Source organism: Carcharodon carcharias, chromosome 5 (genome assembly GCF_017639515.1).
Source record: "Carcharodon carcharias isolate sCarCar2 chromosome 5, sCarCar2.pri, whole genome shotgun sequence".
NCBI classification, from domain to species: Eukaryota; Metazoa; Chordata; class Chondrichthyes; order Lamniformes; family Lamnidae; genus Carcharodon; species Carcharodon carcharias.
In genome coordinates, this window is record NC_054471.1 from 163,472,476 (window position 1) to 163,498,825 (window position 26,350).

Here is a 26,350-nt window from a genome sequence, read left to right on the forward strand (position 1 = left end):
TGGGGCTGGGTGGGTGGCTTGAGTTGTCATGGAAGTGGTATGGGGCCTGGGCAGGCATGTGAGGTTGTATGAGGGGTGAGGGCTAGTGGGCATAAAATATAAGCAAACAACTGCGACATAGTCCCAGAGAACCAAGGCGGGTCTTTTAAACAACCTGCCTTGGCACTCAGCCACCCTGTGGCTGCCTTTGATCTGCTTTCAGGGCAGCCGGCCTGACTCTATCCCACACTGTCCTCCAGGAGTGAAAATTGGGTCTGATGTGGGAATTTCTACTGAGGTGGGTCTGCCAAGTTGGGAAATTTCCCAATTCTTGCTATCTATCTCGAAGCCGAAAATCCGGCCCAAAGAGTATGTGAAGGGATTGGTTAAGTGATTGTCAAAAATTTGGGAGATGGAGTATAATATGGGAAAATACAATTTTATCATCTTTGGCAGGGATAATAGAAAGCAAAATGTTATTCAAATGGAGAGGGACTACAGAATCCTGCAAAGGGATCTGGCTGTCCTCGTACACGAAACACAAGAAGTTAGCTTGCAGGTAGGTCCAGCTAGTAATTTGGAAGGTAAATGGAATGTTGATCTTTATTGCAAGGGGGTGGAGTACATAAGTAGGGAGTCTTGCTACAACTATATAGACTGTTGGTGAGATCATGCCTAGAGTATGAGGCACAATTTTGGTCTCCTTATTTAAGGAGGGATATACTTGTATTGGAGGCAGTTTATAGAAGGTTCACTAGATTGATTCCTGGGATGAAGGGTTGTCTTATGAGAAAAGATTGAGCAGGTTAGGCCTATACTCATTAAGTTCAGAAGAATGAGTGATAATCTTATTGAAACATATAAGATTCTGAGGAGAGTAGATGCAGAGAGGGTGTTTCCTCTTATGGATGAATCCAGATCTAAGGGGCATAGCTTCAGAATAAGGGATTACCATTTAAGATGTAGATGAGGAAGATTTTTTTCTCTCTGAGGGTCATGAATTCTCTACCCCAGAGAGCAGTGGGGGTTGAGTTATTGAATATATTCAAGGCTGAGACAGACAAATTCTCGAACTATAGCAGAATCAAGGGTTAATGGGAACAGGCAGGAAAGTGATGAGACCAAGATCAGGTCAGACATGATCTAATTGAATGGTGGAACAGGCTCAAGGGGCTGTATGGCCTACTACTCCTGAACCTCCATATGTTCTTATGTTTGTCACTCTTTATCAAAATACAGACCATACTCTGACCACTGGCATTTCAAAATTGCATTGGGGTCCTATGTACATCACATGAACCTTGCATGCAGAATATTGCATGTCATCTCCCACCTGAAACAAGCAGGCATTATGGCACCAACAAAATGGCAGCAAGCAAATCAGAAGAGAAAACAGGGTAATAAGTTCAGCACTGCAATTTTCAGCGCATGTCTGTCTAGTTCCCTTCCAGTTCAGGTGGTGAAAATGAACCTCTTGATATTGTGTAGTAAATCGTTTGGGTTATTGCACGCCAGGTAATGATATGTTTGGACATGTTCGTAGCTTCCCCCAGCCTCTGTAAAATAAATTTACATAAAGGATGAATTTGATTTTTGTTCCATTGCAAGATCTACTTAATGCATAATATTATGTAGCACGTTGGGACCTAAAAGCAAGCGATAAGATGGAGGTTCTTGTTCATAATCTCACTGCTCAGTGAGTTCCTGATCTAAAGTTACATCATGGGAAGTTACAAAGCACAGATCCATTTACTTCCACACACACAGGGAGGTGAAATCAGAACAGTCACCCAGATTCTCTTGTGCAATTCCTGGTGGCTGGCTATTGGGCAGTACTAACAGAGATTACGTGACAACTTCACAAAGCTACGCTCAAAAGCAATATATCGACAAAGTAGGGAATGAATAAAAATAGTTAACTACAGTAGAATAAATGGTCCAGGTGCTTAAACATAGAAGAATGATATCATTAAAAAGAAAGATGATTTATGACTGAAATATGGGATAAATATATGTTGATTAAAATGTGTTGAAATTGATCTTGGGTGCTAACATTATCAAACTTCAGTGAGATCAATGCATTATGCATATGGAGTTACAGATGGCTGAACTGGTCTTGAATTCCATCAGGACTACTCATGAAGGCTGACACCCATCTCTCTCTGTACAGCTGAACTGTTATTGGAAGCCTGTACAGAACAGCAGACCTCTTCAAGACCACAAATGAGGGAAAGGTAGACAACCGGTTTATGCAATTGGTTTTGTTTCATCTGAACCAACAGAACCTGAACTGGATTGGAACTTATAAGATCTTTCTTTTCCTTTGTTGGTGTTTTCCACCAATTTTCTCCCTTGTCTTCGTTTGAAGTAATTCATTCAATACAATTCTATGGGCTCTGATGATCAGTGCTTGGCTCAGAGGCACTTTATGAAGGGGATGGGTTGAAAACTGTTGAATGGCTTATGTATGCTTTAAATCTCACGATTTAGATGCTTAACCAAGTCATTACAAGTGCAAAGAAACCAGATCAATCAAGAAATTAAGTTCCAATAGAAGTTACACAAGTTGATTTTTTTTAAACTTGGGTGTTGGTCAAACACATTAAGGCCACCAGTGCCAAGGGTCTATGAGCCAGCCTTTCAAAATCAATGGAACAAGCAATCCAGATTTTCTGCTCTGTTTAATTTACAATTTCCGGTCTCCATATCTCCATTAATAACCATTACTTGGCTAGTTAAGTGTCTGTAAAGTCACATGACAGGCAGGAAATGAATGTGATTGTAGGTAAGCCTTGGTTAGTTATAGGCCTCTGCCAGTAAGGCTAACAGAATCCTACAAAAGTAACTCACCCAGGAGAAAACTGAAGTGATTACCATGTCTATTTGTTGCTGTTAAAATAAATAAAACACACAGATGCAAAATGGGCTCATGGCAAATTGAAGGCTCCTTTACACCCATGTCAGTTTCTTCTCCATGGCCTACACCACAGTCACTAGATGTCAAAAAGACTCATTAGTGTGAAGCTCTTTGAGATGCCTCAATGTTATCAGAGATTATATATTTGTTTATGCTATTTTATATAATAGATGGTTAGCAATGAGATTCAAAACAATAATGAGTTATGGGTTGATGTCATAACCCATAGAGTAACACTTGAGCTGTTTCTGAATGCAATCTGATCTGAGGTGTGATTATAGTCTTAATACAAATGGGCATATCTATTTCTTTTTCATATTATACATTGTGATGTTCATGAAGATAATTTTGTTCCGAATTGGGATCATTTTCCATGGATATATTAACAATGGGACCATAGACTTAATAATTGTGGTTCATGGGCTGCAAAGGATTATATTACACTGAGAAGACTGATTGAAAGTAATAGTAGCCATGGCCATTCCACCATAATGTAAGAGGATTGGTTGCTGCAAATGTTTGTAATCTTATTACTGTTATTGCTAGCTTAGCACACAATATAAGCACTAATTTCTTACATAAATGCCATTTAACACTATGTTTTTATTCAACTGCTTTGTCATAGCCTCTTTTCTTTTAGTTGCCCTCAACACAAGTGTGAAGTTCCCCAGGCCAGTAGACAAACCATTCAGAATTGTATGAAAGAAACCTGCAGCAAATGACTTAGCCTCTGATTCTCCTCCTCCACCTGCCCTTGTGGAGAAAGATAAAATTCTCCTCATCACCGACTACAGTTGCTCACATCAAGCTCAGAACTTGGCAGAGTGGGGAAACAAGTGAAAATCAATATCGTACTAATAAATCACAGTTCATTGAAATGCCAACAGTTTTACCTTTGTTGTTAATTCATTATTTATGCAGAGCTTTCAGTCTTCAAAAGTGCATGGGCCATACTTGAGATATATGAAAACTGCAAAGTCTGTTTTGCCCCTTTTGCCAAATTGTATTCTTTTTATACCCTGGAATACTTTATTGCTTTATTTACTTATTTTGGTGCCATTTCATTTTTGATTTTACAATTCAATTCACATTTGACCCAGCACAATGGATAACTTCAGAGATCCTTTTACTTATTATATTGCTTAATATATTATACCAAACTGCTTATACCAGCTTACTGATGTTATATACAATAATCCCATTCATTTACCAAATATTACATGTATTCAAAACACCAACAAGATCTTCCTACAACTTTTCTCTAAATAAAATCTGTGGCAACATACATGACACAAAATAAATCTTTCTAGCCTATTTTATAGAAAGTAATATTTGAAGTATTGCAATAAAAGATTTTTGTAAGCAGTTTTACTTTTACCCATCCTGAATCCCATGCAATCCTTTTTTTTATAATATCCATTGTGTCACAAACAGGATGTATGTGTTTTCTTACTTCCCACGATCAGTGTGTTTTGTATGTGAGGGCTGTGTGTTTTGTTACCCTCAGAATGATTGTCCCAATTTAAATAATTCCAGCAGCAAGTTTTTTGTGAATTTAAATTAAGGAAAGTTATTTATTATCACACACTTGTCCTGGAGGTTCATAAACACAACATCTCACTCATTCGACTCTCTCACGCCATCATTCACACATCGATTATATACAGATGAGGGAAAAAACAATATAATCAGAATTTATGATTGTCTTAGTCTCTTTCGTAGCAACTCTGTAGTTTCTTGGATGAGTTGATGCTTTCGTTGAGGTGAAAGTCTCGTAAAGCAGAGGATTTTCAGTAAGCTGTGAGGTTTCTTGTAGTTGAACGTCCAGGAAGTTAGTTCTTAGGTAAACTCGAAGTTGGGACAGGTTGGAGTGAATCCTACTTCCACTTTCATGGTAATGTTGTTTATTACCTTGCCTACTTGGATGACATGCAGCTGGGTCAATGGTTTTCTGATGGAACTTTGTCCCTGAGCAGCTTCTTGCTGAATTTTTAAAGTAGACCACAAAATTGATTCTTTACCATGTGACTTGTACAAGTTCAAAGTCCTTTTTTTCCAAAAAGAGGTGATGTGTATTGATTATACCTCCTATGTTGTCGTTTGACACTTTGAAATTCGTCCAGTCCATGGTGATGGCGAGAAACCATCAAAATACAATGGAGGGTTGATGGGAATCCATTCACATTTGTCTAACACACATTGAGTGTCAATGTTTCTTTTGTCCATGGTGAAACAGAAAGATGAGCTGACTGGAATGCTATACTTCTTTTGCTGATGGTCCATCCTTAAACAAAGGGAAGTGTGAAGTCTCTAGATGGCTATGAACGTCCATATTAAATTAGGTATTTGCTTGAGTCTCAGGACTGTATGGAGCTCAGAAGCCAAAAGGTCACATGATTTGCAGTGGCCATTTTAAAAGACTGTTTGTGTTCAAAGTTTTTTAAAAGCATTGACTGAAAGTTCATAATATACTGGACCCTGACAATTCTATTACCTCTCCATAACCCGTTTTAAAGAATTTTCTTGTATATGGTTCAACTGATAAGGAGGGTTAAATCTACTTTCCATTTCAGGACCACTGTATCTGTTAAGGATAGTTCTAGTGCTTTATATCATCACTCTGTGTAGCATAAAATCATTTTTCCGAGTGTTATTTTGAACTGTAATAGCCTTTGTGTGTAATTCTATAAAATCAACATATCATTTCATGCCTGTTTCATTCCATTTTTTTTCAAAAATGGCATGAATCATAAATTTGTTGATTAATTGAGTTATTTTGAATGAGAAGCTGTTTAATTCGAGCATATTATATGTGAGCCTCTGCCAAGGGAGCACAAGCCTATCTTTGGTGTCTCTACAGGTTGCATGAGAAGATGTGTGGCAAATTCATTTAAGAAAATCTGCTTTAAATCATAAATTGGGTTGTTCTGCAAGATAGGTGAAGTCTGTTTACCATTACTGGCTCGTTGCTTTATCGTCAACATCTCCTCTCCCGACAACCTTGCTTTCTTCATTGCAGAAGTTGCTCTCGGACATCCTGACAGGCTGGATCCAGGAAAATACAGGAAAGTGAAACAAATTAAATTAGCAAAATTATAAAAATGGGCCATCAAATGCTTATTTAAATGATCACTTTCATTCAGCATCTATTAATTAAGTTGGAACATTCATGATATATATATAATTATATATAAATTCTATCATATGTACAACAGGAAATAACTTGTTTTGATAATTTTAATTATTCTGCATACAGTTATGATAGGTTGACATCTGAATGGGAACATTTGGGCGGACTGACACCCACTGACCGAAGCACAACACTTAGCTGGAGGCGGCTTCCTGGCAGCAGGTCCTGTGAGGCCTCATCTAACTCACTCCCACCCCCAAGAGTCATGGATGCAGAGAACCACAGCTGCAGCCACAAGCTATGCTGTGGAGGGAACTGGGGACTGCCCTCCACACTGATGGCCTGACAGTTGTGCCCACAGTCTATTTTAAGCTATGTTTTTACAGTCTTCAGAAGGCACCTCCATCGTCAGGTCTCTCTCCTACATCAGCAGCAGCGGCCTCTCCCAGTGGGGCTGCTGGCCGCTCCTATTGGCTCTCCCACCAGTGCAACCTGCCTGCTGCCGTCCTTAATTGGCCAGGGCTCCCAGAGGTGGCCTCTTAATTGGTCAGCTTCGGTAAGACTATGCAGGCGGGCAGACCTCAAAAACCACTGGGGTCAGGAAACAGAAATGATCTTGACCGCTGATGTTAGGTTGAGGTGGTAATATTCCACCCTTTGTCTTTTAAAATGCAAAATAGCCATTAATTATTTTTGTCTCATCTTGATCAGATATTTATAGAGCTGGAGTTCCAATTACTGAAAACTTTTTACTGACTGAATATTAGCACAGTACAATTAATTTAAAAAAATGCCTTTTAAAACTCCAGTTAAATATATTTGAGAGTTATTATACAGAAACTGAAACAATGACAATTGTTCATTTGTTGAATCTTTCTCAGCACTTTTTAATCCCTTCATCATCCAGATTTAGATTTGAACAAAATACATTTCAGAGGTTGTTCTAACTTGAATATACACTTATCTACTTGCTTGAATGCTCTTTCCATATGATAACAATACAAATGGCTATATAAATAGCACTGCAGAAACATTTCAGGCTTGCAAATAATTTATGTTATCATAATGGTTAATAGTTATCTTAACACGACTAAAGCTACATTATCACATCCCTAAACGTACCTCTCCAAAATTACACTTCAGAATTGGTTAAAGCAACATCTTGTATAAGTTTTTCTGAGATTGGTTTTCCAATCAACCTCCCTTGCCCAGAAGGCGAAAACTTAAAAGCAGGTAGTCTTATTCCTTCAGGTAGTGAATTGTTATGGGAGATTTTTTAAATGTAACATTTTGAAATATTATTTTTTCTTACTTTTCTGTCTCATCGAAGAGTGCAGCTCAGAAGGTGGCAATTTGACCCACCGAGTCTGCATTGGCGTTTTCAAAAAGCAATATATTTTGTCCCACTTGCCTGCTCCCTCTCCATAATATTCACTGGTAGTCTGTTATTGGTATGTGTAATGCATAAAATATTTCATCCCTATTTCTTTTGAACACTGTTTCCTTTAGACACCTGTTGTGAAACCATGCTTTATTTTAGCAAAATGATTTTTGAATTTACTGGCTGGAAACCCCTGATTGAATTTAAAAAGATTATAGCCACTTTCCAATGACTTGGAATCAAAGTCAAAGATGGTTACACGTTTGCATCATTGTACCTTCTACATTTGAAAACTACTGAAATGGAAACAACCTATCTGCAAAGGCACACCAGGAACACTTGCATTGAAAAAATAGGGATCGTCTCCTATCCCATTAACAAAGTGCCTAAACAATCACAAGGATACTTAACTGGGTGGAAGCAAACCACTAGAAATAATCAATGGAACCTTGGCTGAGAGAGGAATTCCAGGCCATGATCTAATCAAGGTAATTGGAATACACTAGTCACAGCCACATTTGGGTCACTGGGCAGTTGGAAAGGTGTCATGTGACAAGCAAGCTTTTGCATGTTTAAGCACCTATTTTCTCTGCAGAACAGGACAATCAACCGAGACACTGACAGAACAATACCCCGAGTAGATTCCTTTCCCATCTCCCTCTCCATCCAACTTGCAAGTTTTAACCCTGTTTACTGATTTTGACTATCCAGATGTCACAGCTAGGTATTTAAAAAAAATCAACACTGCTGCTATCTTCAGATGAACAGATAAATGGTCCTCTAGAGTTTTAAACCACCTTGACCCAAAGTAGCAGGACCACCGAGTGAAAGTAACAGGACCACTGAGTACAGCCTGAAGCCAGCTGAGTCACCAACCTTCAGGAGCTGTATACTTCCTTAATTTTACCGGACTCTTAAATTATTTTATCTATCCTCCCCACTCTGTAATTCATTTACTTGCATGTGAACTTTGATTTTGTGCTTGTGAAAGTTGGAGGGTTTTTATTGTTTTAGTAGACCACTTGAAGTAACGACAAAAACTATCCTCCTTTCTTTTTAAAAAAATTAAGAAAACCTGATCATGTATTTTATAGACGCAGCAGGTAAACAGTTAACACTCACGGAATTGGCAAATATATACATTTTAATAAAAACCTATTGCAGTCAAACAAGGTGAGGGAGCAGCTTGACCCCTCCACACCGGATCATAACACTTCAGACATCAGTGTGCTGGGAAGGTTACACACAGCACAGGGAAGAGGTCCTGGACTGACACACCTGCCTTTATCTTGTGCAGGGATGAAGGTTTCACATCTGAGTGACACAAACACTGCTTATCGGAACAAGGAGCCATAGGCAGGGAGACATTCTTGGGAGTTTATTTACAATAGTGAACATTATGTACAAGTGATTAACATTCATGCCCAAGCTGTGCAACTGATTGTCCCTTGGCTTGTTAATTTCGTTTATTTGTTTTATAACAAAAGAGTTACATCTTCTCAACCTTCCGAAACTTGCCGCTATGTCTTGGTGCTCCCCCAACATCCACAGGGGAGTGGCAGGCAGCCTGCTGACTGCTACACCCTGTCCACGATGACCTTGGTGGACGTCCTCTGGAGGCCCAAGAACTGGAGTGCCCCAGCCTGCTTTTGGGGTCCTAATGTGTGGTAGTGGCACCCTCCTCAGCCTGTGGAGCTGGAACTGTTGGGGTCACAGAAAGAGGGGATTTGGATGAGCTGGCCACTCCTGGAGTCATCTGGATGGATGGCCCCAGGGTGCGTAGCTGCTGATCCTCCTCCCTTTGGGTGCCCGAGGGCCCCTGGCTGTCTCCTTGAGGAAAAAGGGAAGTTGGAGTGAGATCAAGCTGGCCTGCACCCCTCTTGTATTGACACTTTTGGAGGCCAACAATGGCATCAGCAATGGAGTTCAACCTGTGCAGCACTGAAGTCCTGGGCCAAGGTCTCCATGGCGGTCATCATCCTACCAGTGTTAACTTCAGTACATTGGCATGATGGTGCGATCACCTGTGACTGAAGGTAGACAGACTCCTCAATCATGCCTTGCAATCTGAGTAATGCAGCGGACATCCCTTCCTGCCGTCCCTGTGTTTCTCGCTGCAGCTCCAGCAACTGATTGAGGATCGAGTCCAGAGGCTCCTCATTTGACTTGGACTCAGCAGATCCCTTGCTTCCAGTAGTTCTCCGAGTGCCCATGACCTCGGACGTCCCTGCCTCTGCCTGCTGTGGAGCAGATCTTGTGCTTTGTTCACCAGATAGTGAACTCGAGCCTGCTGTGTATGTAGATCCCGCCAAAGTCGTTGCGCTGCTGGAGGACGTGGATGAGCACTGTGACGGGTCTTCAAGGGTGCTGTCCTCAGGGTCCTCTTCCGTGGTGCTGTCGGCGCTGGAGTTGGGGCCAAGGTAGCCTGAGGGCAATGTGGCAGATGTGCCTCTGAGAGAAAGTGGGGATTATCCGTGAATGGCTGCCATGGTACACAGAACAGTGGACTCACAGTTGAGTTACCAGAGGGATGATCTGGTGCATGATCCTCGCTTGGATGTGTGGCAGTGACCTCGCCATCACTGCAGGAATGGTCCACATTCTCTCCTGCCAGCTCTAATGCACCGTCTTCAAAAGGAGTGAGGACATCGATGTTGGGCATGCCACACCTGGTCTGGGACCTCTCTGTCTGGGACCGCTCCCTTTTAATGTGTGAGATCTTGTCCTACATAAAGACAGATGGGGAAAGTGTGAGCAAGACACGTGCCCAGCCAAATGAGAAGGAAGCCAGGTGTGCATGTATGTGTGCTGAGTGGAGCCATGGACAGGACGAGGAGGTGACATGCAGAGGAGATGAGGCCAGACAGAGATGTGAGGGTGCGTGTGAGAGAGTGAGTGGTGATGTACCTTGAGCTGATAGGGAGTGAATGTGTGATGGGCTTGCGAGCATGTGAGTTTAGAGTGATGAGATGGTTGACTTACCTTGGTGGCACAGATGAGATCATTCGTCCTCTTTCTGCACTGATGGCCAATGCCTTGTGGGCAGCATTGGCACTGACCACTGCCTCCCAAGCCGGATTGGTGATATTGCTGCCCCTCCTGTGGCAAGAGTGGGGGCAGTGGACATCATGGCGAGTCTCCACTGTGTCCAAAAGGCACTCGAGGGACGCGTCATTGAACCTGGGAGCTGCAGTCCTCTTGCCTTTTTGGAGCCATGTCTTCTGTGCAGCAGTCCTGAGCTGGAAGCACTGAGAGGTGTGTGCACGGCTGCATTTTAAATATGGTGCCCTACGTGAGGAAGCGGTGAGGCGACAGCATGGTGGGGCAAACTGGAGGCCGCTTGCCAGCGAAATGGCATGTTTCCTGGGAATGCATAATTAATGAGGTGGGATTGGGACAAAATGGCGTGAAAACCCGCCATTGTGGCTAGCGAGTAAAACATCCTTTTTCCCACCGGCTACCACACTTAATGCAAATCTGGGACAATTTTGCCCCATGTTTCCAATTATATTCAGGGTCCTTTGAATTCTGTGGCACCTCAACTTTTGGGGTAAACATAACCAAATTCCATGGCATGAGAATGTCGATTCCGTGAGATGCTTTCCAGAGTTGTACATTTCAGTATAATAAACCTTTTCAGAACATCACCTCAATCTATTTCTAATATGTTAAAAAAAATAAAGCTGTGGGAAAGTTCCTATCTATAAAATCTTACTTGCCGTTGTCAGGTTTTTCTGTCATAAATTCCTATATCCACATTGATTATAGAAATTACAGTGGTAGTCATATCCTCTTGACAGCGATGGTGTTTTAGTATCCCAGTTTTGTGTCTTCCAGTTCCTCAGCCTGTACTGTACCGAACCTCCTCTACTCCAACCAATTCTACTTCAGCCCCTTCCAAACTATTTGGTATTTCCAGTTCAAAGAAAGCATAGTTTGTCAAAGAAATCCTTGTTTTATCATTAATTTATTTCACTACCCAATTGTACAGTCAATGGCCACAGGTTGGAGGAGAAACATCAACACAGGTTTGTTGGACTGAGGGACCTGTTTCCATTGTATAATTTCTATGTAATTCTATAGAGAATGTTGCATTTTCAAGCATTGTTGGCCTTTTCGAGAATCCATGTGTATAATTGCTCAGCCGAAAATGAAATCAAAGTATTAAATCAAAATAAGGAAATATTATATACGTTTAAAATGGGGACTGATTTATTACAGTCCACCCAGTCCAATTAAACCCATACCCTCCAAGCCTGCTTCAGCTGAAAACAATTCACTGGTATAATAAATATTCTCAAAACATTGCATCTATTGTTTAGTAAAATCAAACATCCTACATTGTTCAAGTGCAGTTTTGTATTGATGCTGCCACATTGTTTATGGTCATTGGCAGGGGAAACATTTTGCAGTAGGAACAATGTTCTGCTGGATTTCAATGCAATTAAGTTTGTTAACTCTGGTCAGATTTATTTCCGGAAGTTTCATCAGATGGTCTTCTGCCTCCAGCCACTCCTGCCCAGTCAAACATCAGTTTTTTCCCCCCGTCTCCAATGATTTTTATGATCAGTGAACAAAAGGATTCAAAGAAAATGTAAACACAAAGCATGCAATTTTTTAAATGGCCTTTTGATTTTGCTTCTGGGTTGCACGCTGCAGCTTTCAGGAGTTTAAACCTTAATTTCGGAATTTTCCCAGCACAATCCTGGAGGATTGGCAGCCCTATGTCCCATGTACTAGACATGAGAAGGGATGGCTGGAAACAAGTTTTCGAATTGTTAGTGTTTTCTGATCGATTCCAGAAATGTAAAAACTACTGTGACTTTAACTTTGAGTCAAGAAACTGTTGAGCTAGAAGCAGAGTTCAGGTTTCAGGTCATTGACCTTTCACCAGTCTGTTTCTCTCTCCACAGGTGCTGCCAGACCTGCTGAGCATTTTGTGCATTTACTGTTTTCATTTCAGATTTCCAGCATCTGCAGTATTTTGCTTTTGTGTTCGAGAAACTGTTACCTGATTTCTCACCTGCGATGGGTAAGAAAGCTTCCGCTTACATGTCCTGAACCATCACATCCTGGAGTTGGACAGGACATGCCTTCTGTTTTCCCAGACTTCCATGAAAACTGTGAACCATTAAGGTAGCCATCCTTTTGCCTTTTGGCAGCTAGCGGGCACCCTGATGCACTACGATGGGACGCATACTTCCCAGTCACATGACCTTGACCGTCACACCCAGGAACAGGACATCTGCAGGAACAATGTAACATTCCTGACTCACTTTGCATACTTTAAACCCACACAAGAGTGTGGACAAGGAAAAAAAAATGTTCCAAAGACAATCAAGCAATTAAAATACGATCCAAATATGTGGTTTTAAATAAATTGCTGGCCAGCTATGTTTTCCCTTCATTTGTGTTTCCTGGGTGTAAGGAACCTATGTGAAGTACCGTAGGCAGTCTTAACTCAGCTCCTACTGGGGGTAGCTCCACAGAACAAAACTCTTCACAAATTGGTCTAGAATTGCAATCTAACCTGGGTAGCTTGCGCGAGAAATGAAATCATTCTGACAGAGGACAAGGGTAGTCTTCTAGGTTCCGGAGGCAGGTAGTGGGTTAGTTTAAAATGCTGCCTTGCTGTCTATGTGGCTGGAGCATGCCTAACCTGGCTGACTCTACCTCAAAAGTGGGAAAGTGAGATCCACTTCCCAATATTCATACCTTTCAGCTTGATATGAACAAAATAGGACAAAAACATAGGTTTTTTTAAAAAAAGAAATATATACATTTGCAGAAATCTGCAACTTTCTTCCAGATGAAAAAATTGTGAAACATTCCAGAACTTATGAAGATATGGCCTGTATCTCTCCTTTTGCAATTTTGTCTCTAAGTACTGATTTCTAAGTAAACACTTGAGGCTTTTTTAAAAATTCATGGTCCTGGCATTAACCTTCATCCACAAGAAGTGTGTGCTAGGGATTTGGGTGCGGGGATTAGAGAACACTGCAGCGGAGTGCAGGTTTGTAAAATTACCCTTTAGGATTGTGAGTTGAATTGACAGCTGGAAGTAGCACAGTATGGCATTCACAGAAGAGTTTTGAGCTTGTCTGTAAATACTGTAAATTAATCAAAACCCTTTTACAGTTGAAAAATAACTCATTTAAAGACTGGGTCAGTCACCTCTATATTGGTAGAGATGGAAAGCACCCTGGGGATTGTTCAAAGGACTGACCTTTATATGTGTGTACCTAACATAATGCAGATAGTGCTATAGTTTGCTCTTTTTAGACAAATGATTAAACACTATCATCAGTTGATTGAGCGGAAAGAGGTCAGAATTTGTACCATGATGATCAGTGTGATATTTCTTGCATTTATTTCATTTTCCCCACTCTGTTGTGTTTTTAAGCCCTTGTCTTGGATGGGAACCCCACTGACAACATATTCTGCCAATATCTTTACAATCAACATTGATCATTATCAACTATACACACCAAACATCAGGTTTAGCTTTCATTGCAGTTGCTACAATTACTGGGCATGCTCTTTTTTTGCAGTATTTTACTCAATGACTTCTATGCAACATGGTTCGTACTACTTCAGGTTATCTTTTAATTCCTTTCCTAATAAGCAAGTTTACACTTTGGTACCAAATGGTCTGAAACTTTGCTAACACGTTAAAAGTGAAAACTGAAGGACTCCTCAGAATTTCTTAAAATTCTCCTTACGTCAAATGCAATTCCATTACAATCAGCGTGAAGCCAAGGCGGTGTGAGATTTTGTGTTCCAGGTGGTCTTCCATCCCAAGCCTAGAAATTTGGTTATAGGTGACTTTGCATTCTAGTTATAACATGTACTCGTGTTGATGTGAATTTGGAATCATGTTAAATTAACACAAAACGTGTATTTTAATTGGGCAGTCACTAGTGCATTTTTATCCAATGATTTGATGCTGAGGGGCGAACTATTGCAGTTGAGTAAAGCTGTACTCACTTGATGGGCTCCTGATCTTCTTTGTCATCTTTACTTTGAGCAATTTTGATTCCACTTTTCTTTGCTCGGGGACAGCCTGAAAGACTACAGAAATATATGTATCATTAACTACTTAATTCAAACTGCAATTGCTCTTTATAGTTCACAACATATGTCAGTAATATTAAAGCTAATATTGTAAACATAGTATTTGTGTAAGCAGGGCAACAATCACATTTTTCTTTTGGCATTTTTTTCTTTCTCTGCTCCTCTTCTGAAGTTGACTTTCACTGGAGTATAGTTCCACAAGCTGTCATTGCCCTCTGATTCATTGCCCAAATGTCCATTTTTCATGTGTGAGTCTTGACAGCGTGTGCCAGTAGGTTATTTGAGTGCTGCAGGCATCAGCTGATCCTGCTCTCACCCCACATCCATACTTGCACTTCTAGCAGCAGTTTATCTCTCACCCAGAGCACTGTCGTGAGTTTGAGCATGCCAACCAGCTGAGATCAGTAGACTTACCAGAGTCTGGGGATTCAACCTGGGAACTTTTGCGTACTGAAGGTTTAAAGTACATTTGTGGTTTTCTCTCATTGACTCAGTTGCCATGATTCTATAGTAAAAACAGGAAATGCTGGAAAAACTCAGCAAGCCTGGCAACATCTGTGGAGAAACAGAGTTAACTATTCCAAGGAAGAGTCATACGGACTCGAACTGTTAACTCTGTTTCTCTCTCCACAGATGCTGCCAGACTTGCTGAGATTTTCGAGCATTTTTAGTTTTCATTTCAGGTTTCCAACATCCACAGTTGTTTGTTTTTATATTATTATGCCATGATTCTGCATTTGGGACCATTTTTACTCTTTAAGATAATTATTAAATAAATAATTATGCTTTGATTATCTACTTGTTGACTGATTAGTTTTGACTGAGACACGAGATGCTGATGTTGTAAAGCAGTAAGACCACATAAGCAGCAGGTGGTGCTCAAGTAAAGTGAAACTGGAAAATGTGCTGCCAAAGGGAGCAAAGTAATGATTCTGTGAAAATCAAACATTCTGGATTCAGTAGGCGTTCCCAGATATTTATCTAACAAAACGTGCAGTCACCTTGAGCATATTTCAATTCCTCCTGAGCTTAAAAATAATTTATTGAATCGTTCTGTATAATTGCAAATCTATTTTATTATAAAAACTCAAAAGATCCAGCTTTCTCCTTTTTCCATTAAATATTTATCCTTTTTCTCCCATCCAGACCATTTTCCAACTGAGATGGTAGGCTGACAACAAACTCCCAAATGTCTGCAGTGTCATTTATGATTTGTCTGGCAACTGGTGCAGAAGAGCAGATCAGCTAATGTCACCTCTGATCTTCTCTCCCTCGTGTGAGTAAATGACTGATTTCTGTTCAACGCCTATCCAGCAGCACAAATGTGGTATGAGCTCAACAATAGGTGCAAGCTGCTTCCTGCTACTTTACAACTGAGCATTTTGCAACACCGACATGCTGCATTATCAGAACTGTCAAGCTGGTCACATTCATCAGTTCAGCATCAATGAATCAGTGATCTCTATCTGTTTGGACTGACGAACAGGACTAGGAACCAATGCAATTTCATAAGTATTTTCACCGGGCCCAAAGTTCCTTTGGGCTTGGTCGGGGGCCTGCCACAAGGCCAATGGGAGACTGATGTGACCCTCCCTCAACCCTGGGAAAACAAGACAGATCCGGTTTATCATTTCCAGAAGTTTACGTAGTGCCTTTTAAGGTCAGAAATGCAGTTCACCATGCAAATGTTGTTGGGGTGGCTAGGGTGTGGGGGTGGGTGGCAGTGGTTGGGGTGGGGGGCATGGAATCCAGGGAAGAAAGCCAGGGTCAGGACTCCCTCTGCTGGGAATTCCTGTTGAATTGGCTCAATCCAGACCCAGTGCATTTCTGAAGGTTGGGGAGGCTAAATCAGTGAGCGAAGGGGTTATGGCTAGTCTTGGGCATCATCTCAGCTCCTCCCTAATAGTGTTTGTGGGTCTATGGTGGTGGAGGGGGCTGGGGGGGGGTGGGGACGTGCATGGTGTGGAAAACATTGCATATATGCTCAAAGTAGCACTTTCACCCAGCCGCCTTTTCAAATGAAGTGTATTCCCATTGATCCTGCGCAATCTGATGGAGTCATCACCAAATTTAAAGGTAGACCTTCAATGATCTAACTTGAATGCTAGTGAGCGCATTCCAGGTCATCCTATTGGCTAGTATCACCATTACATGTTCTCTTGACTACTTTCAAGTGTTGATGATTTTGAACTGAATGCAGGAGCCTTCAATTAGAATTTTCTAGATACATTAGATAAATAAAACGCACCACATGGGGCAGCATTTTCCCATTGGCGTACGGGGGTGGGCCCTACATGTCCGTGCGTAAAACGACGCCCGGTGATGTTGGGCAAGCGCCCCGATGTCACCGTGCGCCATTGCGATATTCCGCTGAGCAGGCACGCACCTGCCATTAAGTAACGGGCCAATAGGAGCCACGGCTCCACAAGGGCAGAGGTGGAGAGAACTATCAGTCTTCTCAAGATACGCTTCTGATGCCTGGACCGCTCAGGGGGAGCACTCCAGTATCCCCAGCTTGTGTCCCGGTGATAGTGGTTGCATGCTGCGCTGGAAAGGGGGGACACAGTGGACGATGAAGACGTAGACGCGGTGGCTGCGGTTGCACACGTTGAGTCCAGCAGTGAGTTTGAGGATGAGCAGGCACAGGAAAATGCTGAGGGGGTAGACACTGACCCGGGCATATTCCAGGGACCAGAGACACCCAGGAGGCTTTAATCCAATGAACCTCCAGCTAGCACAACACAGATGAATAACCAGGACAAGCCTGGGCTGGTGCCTCAATCCTCGATACCCTAAGTGCAAAATCTGCCAGGTTAGGAACAGTTGCTAAGGGCTTTGTTAATAACGCTGAATGTCCAACAAAGCACTCATTACAGTTTTGGAAAGCATACACATGCAGAAGAAAAGTGGCACCCTCAGCCATGGTGACATACCTGAATTTAATATGTCAAGCAAACCAACTTGTTCCAAAAAAAAGACAATAGTTACAAATCAAAACAATTCATAATGACCTCATCTTGGATCAACACAAAAGCACCAGTGATAAACTTGTGGTGTGCCAAAGGTGCCTTATGTCTACGTTTCTGGGTGCTACGTCTTGGTGCTGCCCCGTCGCTGGGAGTGGCACCTGAGACAGCCTGCTGACTCTGCTGTTCTGTTGGCCTCGATGACCTTGGCGGTCGTCCTCTGGCCCGTGGAGCCAGTGCTGGCCCCGCCTGGGAGGGAGGAGCCAGTTCCACAGCTGGCATCTCCCCAGTTGTCGCAGCTTCACCGGAGGAGAGCCCACAGAGACGACAGGCAGCTGCTGCGCCGACATGCAGTCGCTTCGGACCTCCCTGCTCACTGTGGATGGATGGGCACTGAGCTGGGAAAGTTGATGCCCATATCATCTCCCACACTGGCACTGACCAGCTGAGGTCAATGCCGATGTGAGGGCTTGCTGGTGCAAGCGCATCCCCAGGAAGCCTGATGGGTCTCCTGGAGGAGCCTCTCCACAAGAGTCACCATTCTCTCCATGGAGGACGCATGGTGCTCAGACATGTGGTTCATTGCTTCGGCGATCGTCCGTGTAAAATCCTCCACCACAGAGACCAAGGCAAGCATAGCCTCGTGTATCTCCCCCAGATGCTCCCACACACCCGGCCGCATTTCCTGCCCCTGCTGTGTCATGGACGACTCCAGAGGCACATCACCAGGCACCAACTGAGCATGTGCCCGGTCCCCTGCAGTCCTCTGACTGCTGGTGCCATGGGCACTCTCTGTCTCTGCCATCTCCTCCAGCAACTGTGAAGTGCCCTCACCATTGTGCCCAGGGACACTAGCTCATGTTCGAATTTCCACCACGGTGCTAATATCTGCATTGGTGCCTGCCTCGCAGAGATGGTGTGACACAGGTGAGACTTCAGGCCCCTCAGGTATGAGAGGGGGCCTCTGCTGCTCCTCCTCCTGGCCCTGCTCTGATGCTGCTGGAAGAACAAGGACAGTGGCTCAGTTAATGTAGAGACAATGACAAAGTGCATCCCTGTCCCCCGGATCATCATGCGCTCATCCTTCCATAACCAATGGTCAAGCCAGGTTGCAAAATTAAATCAATTAACATTCAGCACTGCTATGGCTGTTGGGAGGACAATGCTGACCTCACTGTTGGGCATAAATACCTGGCTGTGGCACCCCAGCCTCACCGACACCAGTGGACCTTGGCGCATGGCACCTCTCCAGATCCAGGGCCTCCTGCTCGAGCCGGCTCAGAATGGTTGACTGCGTCTGGCCGCCGCCAGTCCTCGCACACTCTGCCGCGTTATGAGCATTCTTCTCCTGAAAATGAGAGATGAGCATTGATTAGTGCAAATTGCACATGGACCCTCTTCGCGGACGGCCCACCTCAATCAGAGTGGGACATTTCAGGGCTCCAGAGCCTCCTCACCCCGATGCTGCTGAACAGTCACACAAAGATGCTCGGCCTGCTCCCCACCCCTCCACCACCCCCCTTGGACACCTGCTGCCTACATCACATTAGGCACCACATGGTATATCCTTCCATAGCAAGGAGGCACAAGCACATGGAGTGCAGAGGGCAGCAGATAATTCGTTGCCACTCCACCTTGAAGCTCCCCTCGCTGCATCTCAGCACCCTGACTTGGACATGTCCTGCAGTTCAAACACAGCGCCTTGGTGCAGCTCCCCCAGGTTGCCCCCGCACCAGTCATGAGGGACTCAGTGCAACACATGTTGCGGGGACAAAGCACAACTCTTCATCACCCTCTCAGGCTGACCTCAGCATGGGCAATATCTACTTGCCCAGCCAGCAAAGGACAAATGCCGTCAATGATTCAATGCAGTCACGACACTCAGACTTGTGGGGGTGGGGTGGGGGGGGACAGCAGTGGGGTAAGCCAATGCCAACATGGCACTCACCCTGCCAGACCTGCTTCGCAAACCTACCCTCCGGACTGGTCTGCTCACCAGGAGCCCTCTGGTGAGCCCTTCCACTTGCCATTGTGAGCAGCCATATAAACTGGACCCGGCGGACAGTGCTCTCCCGCTGCCACCTGCCCACCCACTCCCGCTATCCTCCTGAGTCGCGCATTACGCTGGGCGGGCCTGATCACGAGTCCACACCTGCTCCTGCTCCGCTTCCCCCGCCAACCAGAAAATTCAGTCCATGGAAAACATATAGAGGAGGTATACTACATTCAGAGCATTTATCCTTTGAATGCGAATGTATTTAACCTGAGCAGGTGACTTCCTTGAAAAGAAATCGCTGCACAAAATGACATTTTATTTTTCTATATTAATTTCATGCTGCAAAAGTCATTTTTTTAATAACGTACTTGAGGATTACACATACTAAGTTTCTGACAAACAAAAAACACAACAATATTTGGTTTTGTACTGAAGATACATATGTGGGGTATTATTCTATAATTATACATATTTAAAACACAATTTTTTGGGAAAGTAAATATTTTTATGAATTCCAAAAAAAAGCAGGCAATTGCATGGATTGCTTCAGTTTTATTCATTGTTGCCTCTCCTTTCTCTAACTTTAAGTGTCACATGACATGCTTCTTGCCAAGGTGAGCATGTAGTTTGAATGCCACTGCTAAGCCTTCGCAATGCCAGCTGTTAAGAAGTATATAATGTAGGCTGGGCCGGCTACATCTGAGATTTCCTCTTCCTGGAGATGTAGCGAATCTTTGCTAAATCTCCATATTACAGCATGGTTGAAATCAGAAATCACCCAATCCAAGTGATGAAATCTTAAAGAGACCATGTGAAGAATATTGGGCAGAACACTGGGACTCCATTATATTGCACTGTCATACCATTCTTGGCTATTTCACTTTTCAAATTTTGCTTTCAACCATAAATGCACAAATTGATTTGAACAGATATTATAATTGTTTTATTGTTAAGTTCTTGTGCAACACAAAGATATGTAGAATAACATTGTTTTATAGATATTTGAAGTGGTATAAAAACAGCCCATGCAGATATGTCATAATTGATAACAAAATCTACAATTATTCCGAAGTCAAGGCAACTATTTTGTCTGTGGAAGAAGCAAGGATCCAACAGATTAATCTATAAATGGCAGAATAATTGAAGCCGTACAATTAAGCTACAAGTGATGCAAGGTCGAAGATAGGGCTATATTACTGTGGTATAATTTCTCCAACCTTCAGTCTCTGTTGGGACTGCAAAATGTGTGAATATAACTGTGAAACATGTCTAACTGAGTACCTGAGTCTCTGAATACTGTTTGATGGGATAAATATGACAGGGAAAGTAAAGAGAAAAGAAAGAGAAATCTGATGGATCATTTGTGCCTGGCATAGTGAACAAAGTGGCATTGAGCCTGTTTGCAGCACAGAAGGGAAAACCATAGTTAAACAAATGATTGGGCAATGACACTGTAGAAACTGGACGATATTTCTACTCCAACACAAAATACAAACAAACAATTTGGTATATTGATGAATGGGTACAACTGAAAAAACAGAAAACAACCAAACAGAACATTAAGTACCAGGATGCAACTCAAGTGTATCTGATTATAAGAGAAAGCAATTTTAAATTGGCATAGATCAATTATCAATGTGTGTGGGGTTATTCTTCACAAAGGCTTCTAAGTTAAGGGGCAGACTGACAAAGTTAAAATTACTTTAATATAAGAAAATAAAATTGAGAGGGGGCAATGCAGACCTTCAAAATGCTGGTGGACATGAATAATGTAAATGCAAATAGGCTGTTTGAATTGGATGGCAAATTTAAATGAACATGTCTCAAGGAAGTCCTGATATGAGAAAAAACTGGAGCTGAAAACTTGCAGCCCTTCCGGTACACTCTGATGGTCTTTGACCCAGAAGCAGTACAGTAAGGAAAATTTGTAATTTCTTTAAAATGTCTGTGGAATCTGCAATTGCTTTAAAGAATTTTGAAAATGAATTTTAAGAGTTTGCATCAATTGTAAAGGCACCAATTACAATTTTCTTGGATAACAAGAAATACCAGTTCATCAGCTGACCTGGTGACCCTTAACATGGAAGCAGTACCAATGGGAAGGAAGTTAAGAAAGAAGCTGTGTGGCTGGCAGACAAAAGGAGAGCTACAAGCAGACGAGCTGAAGGTAATCAGCACACAGACGTAGAAACAAAGAGAAAACAAAGAGACCAGAAAGAGGAACACAGGGAATTTGTGTTAGGAGAAGAAACAAATTGCTCTTAGGAATAGGTCAGTTTTGGTGGAAAAGCAAACAGAAGCTCTTGGAGATACTGTCCAAACTTGCTCAACAGGTCTAAAACCTGGAAAGCCATTTGAATAGTTCAGAGATGCTAAAGAGCTGGGTTTTTTTTCCCCCAGAAATGGCCAAACTGTGAACTGAGGTGTTATTGATCAGTCAGTTGAAAAGGAACTCTGGAAAGCTACATCATCAAGACTGTCATGACCCAAAGGAGAGAGGGTTTGTAGAAGTGTGCCTTGCTGATGATATGTGTACCCCTGAAACTTGAAGGTGAAAACTATTGTTGGATAGGACTCCTGAATAAAGGGCAACATATTGTGGAATGTGTAGCTATGTTGTGTACTAAGAAGATGAAGTATTAATTGAAAGTACTTCACTCTTCTCCTCATTACAGCTTCAGCTTTAAAAACAAAGTTCCCTATGACAGGCTCTTTGGTTGTTGCTCATCTCATTGATTGTTGCTCATCTCATTGATTGTGTGTATTAATACAGGAGAATGGAGTATGGTGCCATTGTTATGTCCTGCAAATCTATTTGTAAATATATAGCTGCCAAGATTTATTACTGAGTAAGAGAGAATACAGCAATCTGAGCCTGTATTTATAAATGCATATATTTGTTATAGTATCCCAGCTGCTGAAGACCCTAGAAATATGGAAGTGATGCCTATACCATGCTTCCAGACAGAAACACTGCATTTCAATGTCCAAAATTACCATAGGGAGATCAATGCTTGACAGATTTCAAGCCAAGTGACAAATAATTCAGCAATGTTCCCCCTCACATCCATGACTTGTGTTATGCTATTAATGTTTTAAAGGTTTTGTCACTTTTGAGATTGATGATTGGTAACACCGGAGGAGTCCTGATCAGCATTTTGGAAGACATGTTGTCGTTTGTGTGGTAGTTCCCACTTGTCCCTTGAGGAACCCAAAATTTTATTCAAAGATGCTTGAAAGGCCACTGTGACCTGCTCCAGCTGCCTGTATAAAGGTATGAATTTGCAACCAATGCAACCACAAGATGAGACTAGTCATCCCCCTATAACCCAAGTCTTTTATATTTATCTCCAAGAATTGCCCACATTAATAGAAGTGGCCACCCAAGCAGATAGCCAGCTGTTAGCATTCCAACTTAAAGCTGTGCGGCCCATTGGAAAAACATGCAATTTTAAGTGACAATTGTAAATATTTGCCTGGACTTGCGAACACTTAACCTCCCTCCACCTGCCTGCTCTCCTTGATTCTTGCAAGAAAGCCGAAAGGCCCTAACATGCATTTGCCTCTTCCATCAAAACCTTCTGTCAAACCAGAATCTTGTTCTTCACTGTGGTTTCTGGTAATTCTGCATTTTCACTTCAAGGAGGTATCACTCTAGGGTAGGAAATGGACCTGAAGAAATGCCATGCCCAGTTGATAGAATCTGTGAACAAGAACCAGGGAACCATTATGATATAGTCTAGTTAATTGCTACATTTAAGTGATACATAGCAATTAGGCAGCTGGAGTTAGTGATAAATGAATTTAAAGGGATTAGCTTCAGGTTTTGGCCAACTAGCTGAAGACTAAAATTGGTCATAATTATGATAAATAATTTTACTCATGTTTGCTGAAATGAAAGGACTTATATTTTGTACACTATAACAAAATATGCCCAGTCAAATTAAACCAATTGTGGTTGGGTATATTCCTGTTATAGATTGAATGGCTGTAATTTGGCTGCTGAATTAAATAATTTATGCAAATACTGAGAAGCATGCTCAATAGTGGAGTCACTTTACACACTGAGAAAACTAAGTTACAAAGAAAAACTATAAACAGTAGCAGGCAGACTTACCCAGTCAAAGAAAGTCAGCTGTGCTTTTGCCTCCCAGGCCAGTTACAACATCTGGCCAAATGAGCTGAGAGGAAGTCTTGCGCGGCAGAGTTAATCTTTTCCATCCTATATTTAGTGCTCCATTGAATGTTTTTTTATGCTCCTTTCACTTCTTGTTGCTTTCAAGCGTTTTGTTGTATTTTTAGGTCATCGCTTGACCAGCCTGCTGAGCTTATGGCTTACGAATTATCTTGTGTGCCAAATGCATTTCACAAAACAAAATTACTGCCTTCATGATTACCTCAATGTTGTGATTGATGCAAAGCTTCTTCCTCAAGCTGCTCTTTTCGTACAGGTGCCTACACAAACTTTATATACATTTACTACAATGGGAGCCTCATTTACATTTTGGAGCTAAGAAGACCTAGGGCATAACTTTGATTCATATATTCACCATTTTTCACGTACATACTGGGCAGAATTTTCTGCCTACCGGGTGGGCGGGCCCAACCCAATTTCTGGTGGGCGGGAAGCCGATCCTCGCTGGAGAAGCGGGCCCTGCCGCCATTTTAAGTGGGCGGGCCAATTAAGCCCCGCCCAGTGTGATGCCCGGCGGGAAGCGCTATGCGCTTCCTGTGCGAGCAGGGGGGATTCCCCAAATGCGAGAGTGCGCATGTGCACGAAAGACAATGTCACACGAGATGGGACACGTTAATAAATTTCACGAAAGCTTTATTAAAGTTTTTTAAACCCTACATGAAATCTCATCCCGCCGGTGGATGAGGTTTCACGTTTTTTCAGAAGCCCGCCGGGGCTCCTGGCCTGCCCACCAACCTTAAGGTTGAATGGGCAGGGCCTTTTATTGTTTCAATTATCCTGTCAATGGCTTCAATTGGCCATTGACAGGTCGGTGGGCGCACGGCTGATTTGGCTGTGTTCCCGCCTTCCTGAAAATTAAAAGAGGCGGGATGAACCCCCGACATCATCCCGTGCGTCGGTGGGCGGGCCCCGCCCCCTGCTCGCCAACAGCAAAATTCAGCCCACTGAGTCTGTAACTCAGGGCAGACTGCACACAAAAACACACCGTTTTTCACATACTATTCTTTGGACGCCAGCGTGTACAATGGAGACAAATGAGTGCTGGAAGCAGACTGGTCAAGCAGGAAGTTCATACAAAGGCTTGGGCATCATGCTTTTGTATCTCATTCATTTTTGGTAGGACAGAGTCCTCACAAATATGAAGATTTAGATTCATATGTGAGTTGCTTTTGAAGATGTCCGGAGGTCCACACACTTACTATATTTGTAACAGCTTCCAGTAGAGATAAGCACCATTTTAAACAGCTGTAGGAATAAAATAATATGTATCGTAGAACTTCAAATGGATCAGCTTTGACACAGCATTTTAATCACACTCTAGTTATATTAACGTAAGGATCTTAAACTCATATCCATACAGACAATTTCATGTTTTAACTTAATTGATAATTGATGCTCTGTTCACAATTGACTTCCAGAGTGGGTGGATCTTGGAGCACTCTGGATCCAACCAAAATGAATCTGCAGACTATCAATTATTGTAGGTTTGGCAGAACCAGGGCAGACTGTTGTTTATACTATTAATTCTAAAACAAAGTGCTTCAGAAACTGGAAGTGCTTTAGTCTTGAACAGTCACTATAAAAAAATGCATTTTTGATGTCAGTTGTTAAGTAGAGCAGTACTGTCAAAACTGACATGGGGTAGAAAATAGGATAGCGTTTAGATCAGGCAATCAGTTGCTTAGCAACAAACAGATTCCCACTATGTTAATATTAATCAATCTCCATGACGAAAATAGTCAGCAGGTGTTTTCAAAGGTTTCTCTGGCCATTCAACATTCATCTTTGATTCAAGAAGTGATAGTGTGAAGTTCTGAAGATATTTTTACTTTGTAAGGCATTTGTGGAAAAAACATTCTACTTGGCCAATCTGGAAGGCTAGCCATGCCCACAGACCAACACTTCTAAAGTATAATGGTGTTGCTACTCCAGTGGTTAATCATAAAATCATACAGCACAAAAGGAGGCCATTCAGCCCATTATGTTTCTGTCAGCTCTCTGAAAGAGCCATCCAATTAACCCCTCTGTTCTGTCCTCATTGCTTTGCAAATCATCCTTTTTTAAGTAGAGATCCAATTCCCTTAAAGTTACCATTCAACCTGTTTCCACCACCCTTTCAGGCAATGCATTCCAGGTCATAACTCAGATAGTCAAGAAATGTACATCCGTCCAATAATAAACCAATAAAGAAATTCAAAATATGAAGAGGCATTATGAAAAACAGCCAAATTGCAAGCTTGTATTTTTTGTTAGAGCAGTTATTAATAAACACACTTTACGTTAACAAGTAAAATTGAGTGCAGCTCTCATTTGCATCTACTTACGCTGTCTGGAGATGGATTGGACAAGTGTGGTTTGTTGGGAACATGACCTGAACAGCTGGAGGGGCTAATTTATGTAACACAAGTGTACCATTGTGTATAAGCCCACAGCACAGAGGAAATCTGGGCACTTCTGGGATCTTACAAGTAGCAGGAACATTGGAATCAGTGGTGTAGTGGTAATGTGGCTGTAATCTGTAATCCAGGGGCCCAGGCTAATGTTCTGGAAAAGGAGTTCAAATCTCACCATGGCAGCTGGTGGAATTTAGCAGCTAGTGGAATTTAAATTCAATTAAGTAATAAATCTAGAATAAAAAGCTAGTCTCAGTAATGGTGACTATGAAATTATTGGATTGTGGTTAAAAGCCTATCTAGTTCACTCATGTTATAT

General features: G+C 42.2%; 1 protein-coding gene across 2 annotated transcripts in view; it reads right to left on the reverse strand.

Moving 5' to 3' along the window:
* LOC121278045 (myelin transcription factor 1-like protein) overlaps positions 1-26,350 on the reverse strand; it is a 363,597-nt gene that overhangs the window by 35,165 nt on the left and 302,082 nt on the right. For both annotated transcript variants that reach the window (XM_041188068.1, XM_041188067.1), the window contains exons 16-18: positions 14,395-14,478; positions 12,431-12,652; positions 5,850-5,941 (exon numbers count right to left, since the gene is read on the reverse strand). In XM_041188068.1, the coding sequence (XP_041044002.1) occupies positions 5,850-5,941; positions 12,431-12,652; positions 14,395-14,478 (398 nt within the window). The remainder of the gene's footprint in view (positions 1-5,849; positions 5,942-12,430; positions 12,653-14,394; positions 14,479-26,350) is intronic.